At 33.5% G+C, this 18992-nt stretch overlaps 1 protein-coding gene across 2 annotated transcripts in view; it reads right to left on the bottom strand.

Annotated features, from left to right (window-relative positions):
* The window catches only part of LOC132738600 (caskin-2-like), a 69496-nt gene that overhangs the window by 21312 nt on the left and 29192 nt on the right, over positions 1-18992 (bottom strand). For both annotated transcript variants that reach the window (XM_060726139.1, XM_060726140.1), the window contains exons 5-7: positions 14119-14214; positions 13232-13359; positions 3349-3457 (exon numbers count right to left, since the gene is read on the bottom strand). In XM_060726139.1, coding sequence (XP_060582122.1) covers positions 3349-3457; positions 13232-13359; positions 14119-14214 — 333 coding nt within the window. The remainder of the gene's footprint in view (positions 1-3348; positions 3458-13231; positions 13360-14118; positions 14215-18992) is intronic.

Here is an 18992-nt window from a genome sequence, read left to right as displayed (position 1 = left end):
GACCTTCAAGGTAGCGAGCCAAATGTTGTGCGCGACACGTCATCTCAATATAGTGATCATTTCTGTGAAATAGTTTAAAAATCTAACTTCAAATAAGAAAGTTATGGCCCGGACACGATTTTGCTGCAAGGTCATGCTGTGACCTTGACCTTCAAGGAAGCAACCCTAATGTTGCGCGACAAGTTGTCTTAATATGGTGATCATTTCTGTGAAATATTTTTAAAATCCGACTTCAAATAACGAAGTTATGGATCGGACATGATTTTGCTGCAAAGTCATGTTGTGACCTTGACCTTAAAGGTAGCAACCCAAATGTTGCGTGTGACACGTCGTCTCAATATGGTGATCATTTCTGTGAAAAAGTTTTAAAATCCAACTTCAAATAACAAAGTAATGGGCCAGACACGATTTTGCTGCAAGGTCATGCTGTGACCTTGACCTTCAAGGTAGCGAGCCAAATGTTGCGCGCGACACTTCGTCTCAATATGGTGATCATTTCTGTGAAATAGTTTTAAAATCTGACTTCAAATAACAAAGTTATGGGCGGACACAAATTCGGGACGTACATAAGTTATGGACCGGACACGATTTTGCTGCAAGGTCATGCTGTGACCTTGACCTTCAAGGTAGCGACCCAAATGTTGCGAGTGACATGTCATCTCAATATGGTGATCATTTCTGTAAAATAGTTTTAAAATCCGACTTCAAATAACGAAGTTATGGACCGGACACGATTTTGCTGCAAGGTCATGCTGTGACCTTGACCTTCAAGGTAGCGACCAAAATGTTGCCCGCGACACGTCGTCTCAATATGGTGATCATTTCTCTGAAATATTTTTAAAATCCGACTTCAAATAATGAAGTTCTGGACCGGACTCGATTTTGCTGCAAGGTCATGCTGTGACCTTGACCTTCAAGGTAGCGAGCCAAATGTTGTGCCCGACACATCATCTTAATATGGTGATCATTTCTGTGAAATAGTTTTAAAATCCAACTTCAAATAACAAAGTTATGGGCCGGACACAAATTCAGGACGTACATACAGACGGACGGACTGACGGACAACCCTATGACTATATGCTCCCCCGAAATTTTTCGGGGAGCATAACAAGAGGGCCATGATGGCGTTGAGGTCGCTCACCTGTATAGAGGCCCCCGGAGCGGGGCCAGTTTAAACCCCAGGGCTTTTATTTGAACAAACTTGGAAGACACCCATTAGAAGATGTTTCATGATGTTTAGTTTTTACTACACACATATAATGAAAAACAATGACCTGCCCCCCCCCCCTCCGGCAGGGCCAATTTTAACCCAAGGGCTTTTATTTGAACAAACTTGGTAGACATCCATTAGAAGATGTTTCATGATGTTTAGTTTTTACTACACACATATAATGAAAAACAATGACCTGCCCCCCCCCCTCCGGCAGGGCCAATTTTAACCCAAGGGCTTTTATTTGAACAAACTTGGTAGACACCCATAAGAAGATGTTTCATGCTAAATATCTAAGCTCTAGCTCATTGGGTTTTTTAAAAGAAGATTTTTTATGTTCTTACTATACACATATAAGGAAAATCAATGACACCGGGGCGAGGCCAATTTTGACCCCAGGGCTTTTATTTGAACAAACTTTGTAGACACTCACTAGAAGATGTTTCATGCTTAATATCTAAACTCTAGCTATTTGGGTTTTTTCATAGAAGATTTTTGAAGTTTTTGCTATACACATATAAGGAAAATCAATGACCCCCGGGGCGGGGCCAATTTTGACCCCAGGGCATTTATTTGAACAAACTTGGTAGACACCCATTAGAACATGTTTCATGCTAAATATCTTAGCTCTAGCTCTTTGGGTTCTTTAAAAGAAGATTTTTTAAGTTTTTACTAAATGCATGTAGGGAAAATCAATGACCCCCTGGGGCGGGGGCCAATTTTGACCCAAGGGCTTTTATTTGAACAAACTTGGTAGACACTCACTAGAAGATGCTTCATGCCAAATATCTAAGCTCTAGCTGTTTGGGTTTTTTAAAAGAAGATATTTAAAGTTTTTTCTTTCGGTTGCCACAGAGTTCTGCATGGAATTAAATTCTTTGAACAATTTTTAAAGGTGACCACCAAAGGAACATTCCTGTGAAGTTTGGATGAAATTGGCTTAGTGGTTTATGAGGAGATGTCATTTAAAGTAAAAGTTTACAGACGGACGGACGGACGGACGGAAGACGAACGGACGCCGGACTAAAAGCGATCACAAAAGCTCACCTTGTCACTTTGTGACAGGTGAGCTAACAAGAGCTGTCCGTAAGACAGCGCGCTCGACTTTTTTATTGCTTGCCAATAAAAAAAGTTTTTGCAGTAAAAGGCAATACAAGAATCTCTGTATTTTTAAAGTGAACTAGTTGTTTGATACCCTTGAATATTACAGCAATGTTTATATGACATAATTTATGGTAAAGTGAACAAGTGGATAGGAATGAATTTTTTTAGATTTTTTAAGTTTATTAGTGCTTGCCTATAATACAAAACATTGACAGTTAAGGGCCATAATTCAAATAAAATCTTTGACAGAATTACCTTCTCCTGGACATGTTTGGGAATCATGATTGTAAACAAGTATTCCAACTTTCAAATTAATATCTCAAACAGTTCAGTCAAAAAGTGGACTGGTACTAAAAACTTAACCAAGATTCTAAGTCGATAAAAGGCCTTAATTTTTAAAACAAATCCTTGACAGAGTTACCTTCTCTTGCGTACAGATGGGGGTAATGATGTGAAATAGCATTAAAAGTTTCAAAGCAATATCTCAAAGGGTTAAGGCAATAAGTGGATTTTACCCATATTCAATGTATTTTCTAAGTCAAAAAGGGGCATAATTCTGTCAAAAACCTTGACAGAGTTATGTCCTCTTGTCTGTTGATGAAGGTCGTGATGGTAAACAAGTATGGTCAGTTTCAAAGCAATACCTCCAATGGTTTTGAAATAAAGTGAGGTGGTACAAAAAACTTAACCAAGCTCAATACACTTTCTAAGTCAAAAAAGGGCCATAATTCTGTCAAAAACCTTGACAGAGTTATGTACTCTTGTCTGTAGATGGAGGTTATGATGGTGAACAAGTATGGTAAGTTTCAAAGCCATACTTGTAATACTTCTGAAATAAAGTGGGGTGGTACGAAAAACTTAACCAAGGTGTGACGCCGACGCCGACGCCGGGGCGAGTAGGATAGCTCCCCTTTTCATAGAAAAGTCGAGCTAAAAATGCAAACAACAATGTCACGCTGAAGGATCAATAAGACAATATATAATGTGGTAAAAAAATGATGTTCATTCAAGCTGTTATATGAATGTAAACTTACATCTAGAAGAAGTTTGACAACATCTGTTTTTCCAAATAAGGCTGCTTCATGAAGACATGTCCCCTGAAGTGTAGTTCTGTTTATGTTTATACCACCTTGTAACAGCAATCTGAAAATACATGTATATAAACTCATAACTTCATAACAATATCATTCAAGTTGTTTTTGCATATTTTCCAATTGTTGAAAATCATTTCTAATATACAAATATCATTCACAAAAAAAAAAAATTTTACAGATCAAACTTCAAAAACAAGTATCTATCTCTACAGATATCAAAATTAATGTAATTACATTTAATGGCATTTTTATTCAATGGTCCTGAGACCTATAATAAATTAACTTAACAAAGATATTCATGATATTGATAATGCCTTCTCTTAACAAATTAAATAATATTAAATGGACAATCCAACTTTGATATCAACAAGAGGGAGGAGTGTTTATTCCTGTATACAGCTAATAACCTAGTATCATCATATGCAGATTATTTCAAGTATCTGAACATTGGTAAATTAAACAAGAGGGCTATGATGGTCCTTATTATCCACCAGAAAGGGTCACCATTCTTCAAAGCAGAAGTAATTCAGCCGTTTTTCACCCAAGGAACTAGTTTTGTACAGATTCACTAGGAAATGCTACATGCCAAATATCCAAGCTCTAGGCAATGTAGTTTCTGAGAAGATGATGTTTTAGCTTTAAAGCAACCTATTTATGTTACGTATGTATCTGACTGTCACTAACTATATAGACTTTGTAGATGGCCACATAATTATAAAGATAATTCCTGTCAAGTTTGGCTCAGGAGGCCATGTTGTTACAAAAATTGTGGAGAATGACATACAAATTGACACAAATCATATGCTACAATTAAATGTGTGGGCATTTTACAGAAATCTTAATTATACAAAATTTTTAGTATAAATGTAAAAGTTCTATTTGATATTTAAATAATAATATTTTCTACAGAGACAAAATGTAAGACTTTATGTAGTTCATTAAATTAACAATAGAAAGTTTCTAGTAGTAATTAAATCCAAGCAGCTGTTTAAATTTCTAAAATTTCAGTAGCAGAATCACAAAGTAATCAGTTTTGCTAGAATTTCAGTAACCTATAAGAAATGGTCATAGATACTGACAGGTATATACATACAATATATCTACATATCTTACTGGATTACAATTTTCATTAAAACATTTTTCTCAGATAAATGAAATTAATTCTAAGCAGGTGCAAAGCCAGTATGGTTAATTTATCTATTTAATTCCTGAAAAAAAAATCTTGTCTATATCCCAGTCGTGGAGATAAATGCTCCATTGTGCATAACAACTGATGATAAAAACAGGTATTTTAAAACACCTTGTAACCATCAGTAATGTGTGGTTTTACCATTATCTATTAATGATTTCTATGCTCACTAAAATGTCCACAAAAACAACAAACAAAAAAATTTAAGAAATGCATAACTTCTGAAAGTTTACAATTTAACAATACAAGAGGGCCATGATGGCCCTGAGGTCGCTCACCTGTATATAGGCCTCCCCCCCCCCCCCCCCCCAATTTTAACCCAAGGGCTTTTATTTGAACAAACTTGGTAGACACCAATAAGATGTTTCATGCTAAACATCTAAGCTCTAGCTCATTGGGTTTTTTCGTTTTTTCAAAGAAGATTTTTTAAGTTTTTACTATACACATATAGTTAAAAACAATGACACCCCTGGGGCGGGGCCAGTTTTGACCCCAGGGCTTTTATTTGAACAAACTTTGTAGACACTCACTAGAAGATGTTTCATGCTTAATAACTAAACTCTAGCTATTTGGGTTTTTTCAAAGAAGATTTTTTAAGTTTTTGCTATACACATATAAGGAAAATCAATGACCCCCAGGGCCGGGCCAATTTTGACCCCAAGGCTTTTATTTGAACAAACTTTGTAGACACTCACTAGAAGATGTTTCATGCTTAATATCTAAACTCTAGCTATTTGGGTTTTTTCAAAGAAGATTTTTTAAGTTTTTGCTATACATGCTATACACATATAAAGAAAATCAATGACCAGCTGGGCGGGGCCAATTTTGACCCCAGGGCTTTTATTTGAACAAACTTGGTAGACACCAATTAGAACATGTTTCATACTAAATATCTAAGCTCTAGCTCTTTGAGTTCTTTAAAAGAAGATTTTTTAAGTTTTTACTATATATATAGGGTCAATATCAATGACCCCCTTGGGCGGGGCCAATTTTGACCCCAGGGCTTTTATTGGACAAACTTGGTAGACACTCATTAGAAGATGTTTCATGCTAAATATCTTAGCTCTAGCTCTTTGGGTTCTTTAAAAGAAGATTTTCAAAGTTTTTACTATATGCATATAGGGAAAATCAATGACCCCCTGGGGCAGGGCCAATTTTGACCCCAGGGCTTTTATTTAAACAAACTTGATAGACACTCACTAGAAGATATTTCATGCCAAATATCTAAGCTCTAGCTCTTAGGGTTTTTTAAAAGAAGATATTTAAAGTTTTTTCTTTCGGTTGCCATGGCAACCAGAGTTCTGCATGGAATTAAATTCTTTGAACAATTTATAAAGGTGACCACCAAAGGAACATTCCTGTGAAGTTTGGATGAAATTGGCTTAGTGGTTTATGAGGAGATGTCATTTAAAGTAAACGTTTAAGGACGGACGACGGATGGACGCCGGACGAAAAGCGATCACAAAAGCTCACCCTGTGACAGGTGAGCTAAAAAAATGTCAGTTCCAGAAAAATGTTAAAGCTTATGCTTCATTTGCTCAACAATACTACATTAGATAACATCAAGTCAGATAAAAATGTTGTTTTTGTTATCCAAGAATTTCTGCTAAAAAACATTAAAGATAGAAAGATAAAATATACAGTTGGATAACAAAGCACATCTTAAAACATTTCAGAGGCAGGTAACTCTCTGGACAGATTTTTTCAGTATGAACTGCAGTATATGACAGTTATTATAAGGAAGTGAATAGAAAATAATAACACAAATCAAAATATATCAATACACACAATAATAAATTGAAAAGCATAAACATGATGATCCCAAATAAAACAACAATTAAAGATCATAAAGGAAATGCAAGGGTTTGGGTTAGGCTCTTAGCTTAACCAAACAAGTTAACAAAGGTAATGGTGGCTAAATTGGCCTTTTTATCCAAAATGAGTATGGTGGGTAGGACTTATCAAGGTGCGTCTGTATACAAAGTTTCAAGTTCCTTAATCAATGGCCAGTTGTACATTTTGTTATAATACATGTAGGTCCCTGTGGCCTTGATCATATGATCATGCAATTAACCTTTATCTTAATTTACACTATAAATAAATAGTATTGTCATATATAGTGAACCATTTTTATATTTTGTTCATTATCAAAGACATTCTATTTTTATAAGCATGCAGAAACTTCTCATTTAACCCATTTAAAAAGACTTATCTATCATAATTTTAAAATCAATATTTGACAATACACATGTCTGTACCTTTTCTTCTTATTTCTAGGTGACAATCTCTCCTTGAGTCCAGCAAGTGTTAGATTAGGAAGGCTTGGCATACGTGGCATGCTTAAACGCTTGCTGCGGCACATTGACGGGCTTGAATTAGCACTGGCACCTTTGTTTTCCATTATTAAACTTAAATGTCACAATTCAATACCAATGCCATACAAACAACATTTAAAACCTTTACTTTTAACACACTTCTGCTAAAAGCATTATGAGAAAAGCAATTATAGGAAGAAAACAATCTTCTCTGAAATTCTGCGTCTCCTTTTATAAGTGTGCAAAAAATAGAACACAATCTACTATTTAGCAAAATCCAATATTTTTCTTTGTTAAATCCACCGTATATAATACAGCTAAAATAGATATGTTATCAATATATTTCCACGGAACAATATGCCATTAATGAATCCAAATACTTATCACATCAATCACACTATGCACATTGATAACAGTCTATTTAACTCCACTGTATTTAAATGAGGCACAAGACAGCACAAAAACTGACCCAAACAACTTAATCTATAGAAAACAGGTGTTAGCTGCTATTGGAATTGTATAATATTTACACAACCCGTAAGTTACATTGTTATCATCCTTTATTCCAATATGTAAATAATTTTTGGTCTTTCCAGTTTCTTAACCTCTAAGATGGAAGCAAAAAACTAGGTGGCAACTATAAACTGTGAGGAATGAATAGCAGAACTGTTATCTGTAGCACACATCTTCTCCAATCATTATTTCTCTATCTGTTATAAGCCATGGGCAGGGGGAACTTACATGACACTTTGGCTTCAGCTCAATGTAAGGTCCTACTATACTAACTCAGCATTTTTTTCTCTCTCTCTCTAGTAATATAGTCATTTAACAATTGGCACATTCAGTCAACCTGATAGACAAATTAATTTGCTGTCAGAAAATTGAGACAATCACCACCATTCATTAAAGCTTACTTTTACTTTTTTACAGACATTCTTGTCAATAAATCTGAAACTGAAAACTTTTTGCAATAATTTTCTCTTGAATAAACAGTAATTATAGAATTCAGGTCACTTTCTTCTGGAGGTCCTGATTTTCCGAGAATATAGTTTTTCTATTTCTTTTTTTTTGTGGATAAAATTATCCAGATATCTAAACAAATAATACCTTAATTTACTAAGTTTTTCTGAAATGAACTACCAAGGTAATCAAGTCACCACATTGTTCTACAATTTCATTACAACATAAACTCTGAATGTCAATGCTAATCCATTGTGTAAGATTTTTGTCTTGTTATTAACCATCTTCTCAATAAAACCTTTTAACCTGGAACCTTTCTAACAAAATATAACATACAGAGAGGAAAAATGCGGTCAACACTGAGAAAAGCCATAACAATTATTTCTTGCACTTATAATGGTGGATAGTGATGTTATATGTGGCTAGTCTATGTAACAAGAAAGGACACTTAATTCAGGATTATATTGATATTATCATACAAATCCATAACATGACTCATCTCTCCCCTGCCCACCATCCCCTCATGAGGAAACACTGCAGACATTTTGTAATATCAGGAAATTGAAAAGGACTTGAATTAGTTGATATTTTTCAGTCAACTGTTATTTTATAATATTAGTTAACTGATGAACTACCAAACTAGACACAAATACAATTCAGATAACTTTCCAACAAATTTACTCAAGGAAATCAGTCTTGGTAACTTGGTAATCGTGCACTCACTACTCCTCATCTATAATCTTACTACTTTTAACAACTTACATACTTATCCTCTAACACGAAACAACTTATACACTTCTCCTCATCTATAATCTAACTACTTTCAACAACTTACATACTTATCCTCTAACACTAAACAACTTACACACTTCTCCTCATTTATAATCTAACTACTTTTAACAACTTACATACTTATCCTCTAACAAGAAACAACTTATACACTTCTCCTCATCTATAATCTCACTACTTTCAACAACTTACTGTTCCTCTAATCCTAAACAATTTACACACATCTCTTCTCATCTATCATCTAACTTCTTTCAACAACTTACACACTGTTCCTCTAACACTAAACAACTTTCACACTTTTCCTTATTTATAATCTAACTACTATAAACAACTTACACACTGCTCCTCATCTATAATCTAACTACTTTCAACAACTTACACACTGTTCCTCTAACACTAAACAACTTACTCACTTCTCCTCATCTATAATCTAACAACTCTCAACAATTTACACACTGTTCCTCTATACACTGTTCCTCTAACCCTGAACAACTTACTCACTTCTCCTCACCTCTTACCTAACTATTTAATTTTTCACTTTTCATTTATATAACAACTCACTGCTCCTCATATACAAACAACTTTCAGTACTTAAATGAAAGAAACAAGTTCACATGAAAGAAACAAATACAAACACAGAATCTAAATTGACTGGATTATTTCATAATTGTAATATTAAATAATAGTATTAAAATGTTGGCAATTACTCAGAGCCCTCAACAGACATAGAGGATATTTGTTTGTTTTGCATGTAAGATTGAAATATAATTTCACTGAGTGAACACCAGATGCAATATTTTCACGAGTGGCGTAGCCACGAGTGAAAATATAATAGCTGGTGTTCACAAATGAAATATATTTCAATCTTATATGAAAAACAAATAAATTTTCTTTTTATTTCATGCTTTTAAAGTGATTTTAAGTATTTTTTTACTGATTTTGCCGCGTAATGTCGCGCATTCTCCTTTGTGACGTCATCACATCATGACGTCAGATCATCAATTTTGAAATATAGTTCTGTTAAATTTCTCTTATTTTGTTACATTTTTAACATGATGTATGGTGATGTCGACTTTCTTTTCCTAAAGAAGCAAAATTTACGCATGACGGCATTTATTTCTGCCTGTTATTCCATTTAGTTATGATTTTCTTTTCATCCGCATTCAGATATAGTTCGGCTACAGTGAAAATTATATTTTATAAATTTCACTAGTGGTTTATCAGAATATAATCATTTGATATATTACAATAAAACACTGGAAAGCATGAAATAAAATGTTTTATTACATTTTTGTTTCACATTTATTCTAATTTCTTTTTAACTTTTTACATTTAATCATTATTGCATAATAATATTTACATTAATTTTGAGCAATACCATTCATAATTTAATTATAATAATTAACATCAATCATAAAATGTTTGCTACATTTTAACACACTTCAACTTAAAATTCCCAAGAATCTTTTTAATTAATATTTTTTTCATTTGTGTTATGCTGCCCACAGTCAGCTGTTACTGATGATGTTTCATGACCCTCTGAAGTTATCAGAATAATTTAATAGCAGCTCCATGGATATGAGGATAATATACTTACCCCAATGGGTATGAGCATAATTAGATCTATTCAGGATAATTAAATACAATTCATACTCTAAGGGCATGAGGATAATAAAATACCTGATATAAATTAAATTTACAAGTGAATTACAAAAGGCGATACATATTAAAGGAAAGGATGATAACTACACAAGCTGATAGTAAATATATCTCCTGTGATTATCACTTTTACTCCTGAAGTTCTCAAACTGAACTAATTTTCTCAATAACAAATTGAAATATTTACATATATGATAACTTAAGTTCACATATCCTGTATTAACAAAACAAATCATTTTAATTCTCTCTTAAATTATTTATCTCATTTATGCTTGTTTAAAGATAGCACTTTGAAACAGTAATAAACATGATTATATCATAGAAATGTGTGAGCTTGAGAGGAAGTCAGGTAACAAACTTTGATATTATTATCAGACCATCTTACACAGGTCAAGTTGATAAATGAACATCAAAATATACACCCTGCCCTTGTTTATACCTACTTTATCTTTTTTGTTAGCACTGTGCAGAAAAATAACCAGAAGTTTTCCAGTTATCAGGAAACAGTGGCATGAAAATGTTAAAGCTGGATAAATCTTGATAACAAAAGCCCATGTACACCATCATCATTTTCCAAGAAATTCCAAATTTGTTTCTATGTTGTTATTGGATAAAAACTCTTGAGTAAAGGAAGGGCTTAGGTGCCCCTTCATGCAATGTGCAGAATTCAGGAACAAGTGGGCACCTGAGTAGAACCACCAACTTTAAGTAAGCTACCTCAATAGCAATTCAAACACTAGTATTATGTTTTATCAGAATATCATATCCTCTTGTCTAGTAGGATTAAAACAATTTATGTATAACATCAAATCTTCAAAACCATCTAATTCCCTCATAAAATTGTACCAGTGAATTCTTACAATAATTAAAAAAAACTATTCACAATAAAAGTTTAATCATCTTGGCACCAAATTATGACTGTTGATGTTAGATTAAATCTCACTGAAGTACAGACAGTATTTCTACATATAGACACTTAAACACACTTCATTGTTGTTGTTTCATTTTATAAAGATACAAAATCTTATTAACACTAAGCCAAACATAACACTGCAAACAACACAGAATTCCAAGTTCAATACAGAAAGCATTAAAAACTGACAAACATAAAAAAATTCAATAGAACTTCTGTAGACAGACTTCCATAAACCTCTCGGACCTACACTCACCTCTCAGAACATATTTAAACCTCTTAGTATAGAAAAAACTTACAAAAATCTCAGTGTAAAAAAAAGTTGAGCTAAAAAGCATATTCTCACTAGTACTCTCTCAATAATTATAGAACATAGCAAAAAGTCATTATGATCTCTCAGAAAAGAATTGAAACTTTTATTTGCAAATTAACTTTCAAAAGAGTTATATAAAAGCTTCATAATAAATTACTGATTACATACCAAAATAACATGTCTGCAAGTATAATACTTGCTTTTTGTTCTCATTCTTTTACTATTGAAGTTATTTTAGAGATTCTATATATACAAATATATAATAGTAACAATTACACCCATAATTTGCAATATTTCTATAATGGATCTGTCCAGCTTTGAATTTGAAATAGTCCATTCAATGTTCAGGTGATTTCAATATAAAAATACAATAATGCTGCCAACAGTATTGAGCCTGGTCAGACTGCACGGACGTGCATGCTAGCCTTGCTCCATACTGGTGGCAAAGGCTGACCACACTTGGTTCCAGCAGGTAAAGTGTTAATGTATTATAAATACTTCCCAGGAAAGACAGTGTCAGCATCTATCAGTATCAATAAAGATTATACTGGTTTGATCTCTTCTGATTAATAAGTGAAAAGAGCAAAGCATGTGGTTCTAACATTTGTCTGTAAACAAATTCTAAGTTAAAAGGGGACATCGATCCAAAAATATTGCTTTCAAAAGTATGCCCTTGTCTAACAACTGCACCTTATCATATTTGAATAATGGGCTACACTTAAAGTTTTTGCACAACAATGATGACGACGAAAATGCAGCGATTTTAATAACTGAACTTTTTCTTTGATATAGAAGAGGTAACTAGAAATGTGTCCATAGGACACGGATGCCCCTACACGCCACTGTTTTGTCAATCTTATGACTCTAGGTCAAATATTTTTTGGACTACATGTGCCACAAGTTGAAAACTAAAAATCAACAAAGGGCCATAATTCTGTTAAATTTGGTCGCAGCAAAAATTCCTTCCTTTACTACCATCTACACATTAAGGTTGTTAATCCCTGGAAGTTTAAGCAAAATCTGCCATCCGGTTTAAGAGGAGTTGCGTTCACAAAATTTCTACATAGTATATAATGAAAAAATCAACAAAGGGCCATAATTCTGTTAAATTTGGTTGCAGCAAAAAATCCTTCCTTTACTGCCATCTACACATTAAGGTTGTTAATCCCTGGTAGTTTAAGCAAAATCTGTCATCCAGTTTAAGAGGAGTTGCATTCACAAAATTTCTACATAGTATATAATGAAAAAATCAACAAAGGGCCATAATTCTGTTAAATTTGGTTGCAGCAAAAAATCCTTCCTTTACTGCCATCTACACATTAAGGTTGTTAATCCCTGGAAGTTTAAGCAAAATCTGTCATCCAGTTTAAGAGGAGTTGCATTCACAAAATTTCTACATAGTATATAGTGAAAAAATCAACAAAGGGCCATAATTCTGTAAAATTTGGTCGCAGCGTAAATTCCTTCCTTTACTACCATCTACACATTAAGGTTGTTCATCCCTGTAAGTTTCAACAAAATCTGCCATCCGGTTTAAGAGGAGTTGCGTTCACAAGATTTTGGGACGTACGGACGGACGGACAAGTGCAACGCTATATGCTCCCACATTGTGGGGGCATAAAAATGTTATAATTTCAAATAGCACCATTCACACTAACCTAGCACCATTCACACTATAACCTTACCTGATAATATCACTATGACCATTTTTGGCTGCCAGATGTAGACATGTTGATTTACCGTCTGTCATATCATTGAGGTTACTTGTAAGTAGTGGTGAACACAGGTTACTCCTTAACAACAAATCTACTACCTGTAATATTAAACTAATATAAGTAGTGGTGAACACAGGTTACTCCTTAACAACAAAATTAATCTACTACCTGTAATATTAAACTAATATAAGTAGTGGTGAACACAGGTTGCTCCTTAACATCAAATCTACTACCTGTAATATTGAACTAATGTTAGGCTCACAAAATTGTAATACTTTTTTCCTGATTTCCTGACAAACAGACACAAATTGTGTAAAGATTGGTAGTAGCCCTTAGTTAAGACATAATTACAACAATTTTTTTTTTCTTTCTTTTCATGATTTCCATTCTTGTTGACATAATCAACATGTACTATTTACTATTATTTTAACATGAAAACTTCTGTAAGTAAATTGTAAAATAACAATATTATGTAACTATCAGGAATTTTGGTAGCTAAACTACTAATCATTTTTTCTTGGATTATAATACATTTGAATCAAGTGATACCAATGAGACAATGACAACAACAATCCTGTGGCGGCGTGGCCAAGTGTAAATACTTCGGACTAGTAATCTAAGGATTGCTGACCACATGGGTTCAAACTCTGTCAGGGGCAAGTCATTGTTTCCTTGAGCAAGAAACTTTACATTCATTGCTTAGTACTGGTTGGTTCCAGGAACAGATTCAAGAGTGTTTCAATAAGCTTATAGCTGCCAACACAATCAAACTAAAAACTTTCAGCAATCCTGCCTTATTTGATTTTTAATATACAATAAAGTTCCTGCATATAACAATATATTAGCAATTTACTTACCCTATATCTACCAAATTCACAGGCAAGATCAAGTGGTGATTTCTTTTCTTTGTTTAATAAGATAGGGCTGGCATGATGTAACAACAGTAAATTTACCTGAAATATAATATACAAACATTATTTATATACCATGTTAAATTTTGATTAACTATTACCTAGAAAATGCCATTTTAACACTAACCAGTGTAATATCTGCAGAGTGGCCCACTGTGTTGCAACATTAGAGTCAAATTTCGGAAATTAAGGTCACTGATTTTGACATTTTCAGAGCAACATCTCTCAGCAACAACCAAACACATTACAAAGTCTCAGTGTTGAACAAAGGGTGTTGCTCTACAGAGGTGGTCTGTACATAAAAATTTATATGATTACAGTAGTGGTGATCCGGATCACCACTACTGATTACAAAACTGTATATAACAAAAACAAGAATATTGCAGCAGGCCATGGATGCTCCCAATACCTGCACATTTGTCAATGTCAAAATGCTTGACAGAGTTACCTCCTCCTGTGTACAGGTTGAGGGCATGATGGTGGAAAAGTTTGCATGTTTCAAAGCCATATGTCAGTGGACTTTGAAAATATTTCAGGTGCTGCACAAACTTTAACATAAACGGTTATGCTGACGACACTTTACCTTGGTGGTCAGTACAACGTCGCCTTAAATGTTATCTGGCAGGTCTATTATGGCTGGCTGTCTTCTTAAATGTGATTTTGGTGGTCAGTACTGCAGTCCCCTTAAATGTTACCTCAAGCTGTCTGTATATCATTCCACTTAACTGTGACCTTGATGGTCTGTTATGCTTTAAGTCCTCTTAAATGCATTTGACCCTTTCCAATAGATGATCTAAATAAAAATCCTCCATACATTACATTGACACCTGATTACACTATCATTATTGGTCTGAGATTTATATGATAGTAGCTGCTGACCATCTTAAACAAGCTTACATCAAATATAACAGGGTACATTATACATAGACATTTCTGGTTGTGTTAACTTTATTCAGTACTGTATAAAGTCGGGTCAGTCTGTACAGATCTTTAGACGTAGGCCTGATATAACTGGATATGAAACCCAATTTATTAATGAAATAGCATTGTTAACCTTTCTTAAACAAAATTGCTACATTCTCTTTCATGATTATTAAAGGGAAACTATTCCAATATCACAAAGATATATTTCTTTCTCTCTTGTCTCCCTTGCATTACACTTTTATTTTTCCAAATAAAAAGTAAAACACCTGGAATGCTAACATTGTAGATGTGGAAGATTATATGAATGATTCAATGAGAGTGGTAATGTTACCAGGAAAACAGCCAGATTGCAGCTGTTGTAAACCTTTTTAACATCATCAATTTTGTCATGATCTACTGAACTGTTTTATGTTAGGTGTATTCTGTATACACTACAAAAAATGAAAACATAAATACCTGTAGAATTAATGTATATTATTCCATAACCTGGGAACAAAACTAACAAGAAGACATTCAGATTTTCTTTCAGACTTTATATAATTAACACCAGTTCAGCAAAAACAGGCCAAATTAACAACGATCCGGGGAACAAAAGGCCAAATTAATATAAATCTGGGAACAACAGGCCAATGTTGGCCCTTATAATACTAATTAACACTAATTTTAGTTTCAAAAATTGCAGCTTATGTGTGTTTTGTAAGATTATCAGCCACTTGGTGAAGAGCTTAATTCAAACCTGTTGAAAAATAAAACAGCTGGCAGAAACAGCAACAATTGTGAATGATACAAGGACAAAGGATGAACAGCTAACATACATTGATCCTAAAAGATAAATGCTAAAAGCTAAAACTTGAGTAACAAATCCAAAAACTTTGCCATTTTCACCCTTTCAATCAATTTAAACCTTTGCAGATTATCTGCCCTTCTACAATGGTGTTATATTTTGATAATGTACAATCATGTATTTCAAGTTAGAAGTGAATATCTTTGATAGTTTCTGAGAAAATGGACCTTAAACAAAAAGGTTAATCAAGGCTAAACATCTAAGTTGAAAAATAGAGACTCACTATTGAAACTTGTTGGTCGGCAGCGGTGTATAAATATCTTTATATTGTGTGACTTAAACCTAAATAAATATAGATCATTCAAACACAACATATTATATATATATTCCTCTGAATAAGATATAACAACAAAGTAATGTCACCGAGGTTTAAATATTTTCTCAAAATCAAATTATAAAAGTATTTCATCTTTGACAAGTGAAGTGAGAAAGTAAAGTGAATCATTTCATTTAAACATAAGACATTTAAAGATTTTAATCATATGGCAATATATGAAGCAAATAATTTACTTCATTCAGAAACATTCCTATGCACATAAAACTGTAATCAATATCATGTATAAACCAATGTGTAAATGAATTTCTGTATAAAGCCATAAAACTTCAATTTTAAATGTTTACTTATTTATTTTTAAATTGGAAGCTATCATCCCAGCTAGGGATTGTGATTACAAGCTTAATTACTCAGTGCTAATGCTTGACAGAGGGCCAGTTGATCTTTTTACTCCATCACTATAACTGGGATCACTTATTATCATAAAGATATACATTTATATTATATTGGAATACAGATACATTGGTAAACACTCTTTTAAATGTAAAATAAACATCCTTTGAGTATATCCAAGTTTTAAAACACTTTTGTAAACACAGAATGAAAACATAGTGTTAAACAAGGGCAACATTGTCTCAATATACGCCCGTCATAGAAGCTTTTGACAGATGTGGGCATAATAGATATGATTATAGGAGATATTCTCTGGGCAATATCCGAACATATCTGGATATATTATCATCCCTAGTGATTTTTTATGTGACTTTTGACCCCTATGTGTGACCTTGATCTTGGCCAGAGGAACCTAAATTTTGCACAGGACATTCCGCCTCACAATAGTGAACATTAGTGCCAAGTTATATTGAAATCCCTCTATGCATGTAGAAGTTTTGCTCAGGACAAGCGTTTTTCTATGACCTCTAAGTGTGACCTTGACCTTTGACCTAGAGGTCTGGTTTATGCTCACAACATGGCTTCTCATAGTGGTGAACATTTGTATGAAGTTTCATTAGAATCCCTCCGTATGTGTAGGAGATATGCTCTGGACAAAATCTCTATATTTTATCATCTTTAGTGACCTTGACAATCATCTTTAGTGACCTTGACCTTGAATATATATACCTTAATTACATGTTTCACACCAGTAGTCATGATAATGACCATTTGTGTTTCAATCCCTCAATTAGTGATAACTAAATGGTCCCAATACAAATTTTCATATTTTTATCTCAACTTTGACTCCTATGTGTGACCTTGACCTTGGCCACAGGGACCTTAATTTTGCACGCAGCACTCCTTCTCACAATAATGAACATTTGTGCCAAGTGATATTGAAATCCCTCTATGCATGTAGAAGTTTTGCACCGGACAAGCGATTTTTAATGACCTCTAAATGTGACCTTGACCTTTGACCTAGAGGTCTGGTTCATACGCGTGACACGGCTTCTCATAGTGGTTAACAATTCTATGAAGTTTCATTAAAATACCTCCATGGGTGTAGGAGATATGCTTCGGAAAAAAATTGGACGCCACCCGGCCAACCGCCCACCAGGGGGGAAACTATTTAATACAACCCGTTTTTCAAAGGGACAATAAAAAGTGTCAGGAAAGTACAAAATAAATTTGACCAGTTACAGGAAAAGTACTTCCAAATCATAGCTTGTGCTTTCTCTTACTAAAACTGGACATATTCAGTAAGATTTCCTAAATCCTAGAAAGGTGAGCATAGTTTATCTTTAAATACAGATCATAAATTAATGTGCCTGGATATATGATATCTAAGTGATTATACACTTAAACCTGTCAATAATAAACAAATCTTCCAGCAGTGGATGTACCTTGTTCAATTATAATAGTCATATATCAGCTATATGTCAACAAAAACTTACTGTTCTCAACTTTAATATTTTATTATACCACTTGACTGGTAGTTTCAAGCCATTCAAAAACATTAAAAAGAAATTTCTCTTTTGAATTGTTCAATTCAGAAATCTGATTAAGGTCATATTCACAGGTCAAGTGGTATTTAAATGATCTCAATATTGATACAAAGGATTTAATAATTACACTTTTATGTTTAATACATTAAAGTAACACATTGAAGATACTTAAACACTTCAAATTTTGTCATCCTCATTATACATATACATGTATATATCACTTTCAATAAGAAGGACATTATAAGACAATTTGACACACCTGACAAATAAAATAGTTTACTATTTCTTATATTATAAGTTATCAACTGCAGGAGTTCTTAAAAAAACAAAACTTTTTAATGCAACATACATCAAGATGGCTAAATGAACTTAGGACTGCCACAGGTTTGGCAAAGATGCCCTTAATGTGACATTATCAATTACTATTTTTGTCCTTAACATTTGCCATAACATTGTACTTACTATTTATTGAAATAAATAGATAATTCAGCTCAATTTGACAGCAGAAATATGAACATAATGTCTCTAAAGGTTTTGGTTTCATTTGTAACTTATTCAACTCAACAAAATGCACAAACAGCCCTAGGTATTTGTAAGTATAGACCCTTCTTAATATTACCTCATACATATTCATAGATTTCTCAGAACGAGGCTAACAGGGCAAGCTCCAGTGTCTGCTCTATGTAAACATATCACGAATATATGGCCGAAAGATTTAGAGATCTTGATATAGTACTAATAGTACTACATACTTGTTGAATGTTATATTTAACATTACAAAAATCTCTTCTGGAGATAAATGGTTTATTTTAGCTATATACAGTGAAGGATATACATG

This window comes from Ruditapes philippinarum, unplaced genomic scaffold (assembly GCF_026571515.1).
Source record: "Ruditapes philippinarum isolate M1 unplaced genomic scaffold, ASM2657151v2 ctg2692_1_1_1_1, whole genome shotgun sequence".
Taxonomy (NCBI): Eukaryota; Metazoa; Mollusca; class Bivalvia; order Venerida; family Veneridae; genus Ruditapes; species Ruditapes philippinarum.
This window is presented reverse-complemented; position numbering and strand designations above follow the sequence as displayed.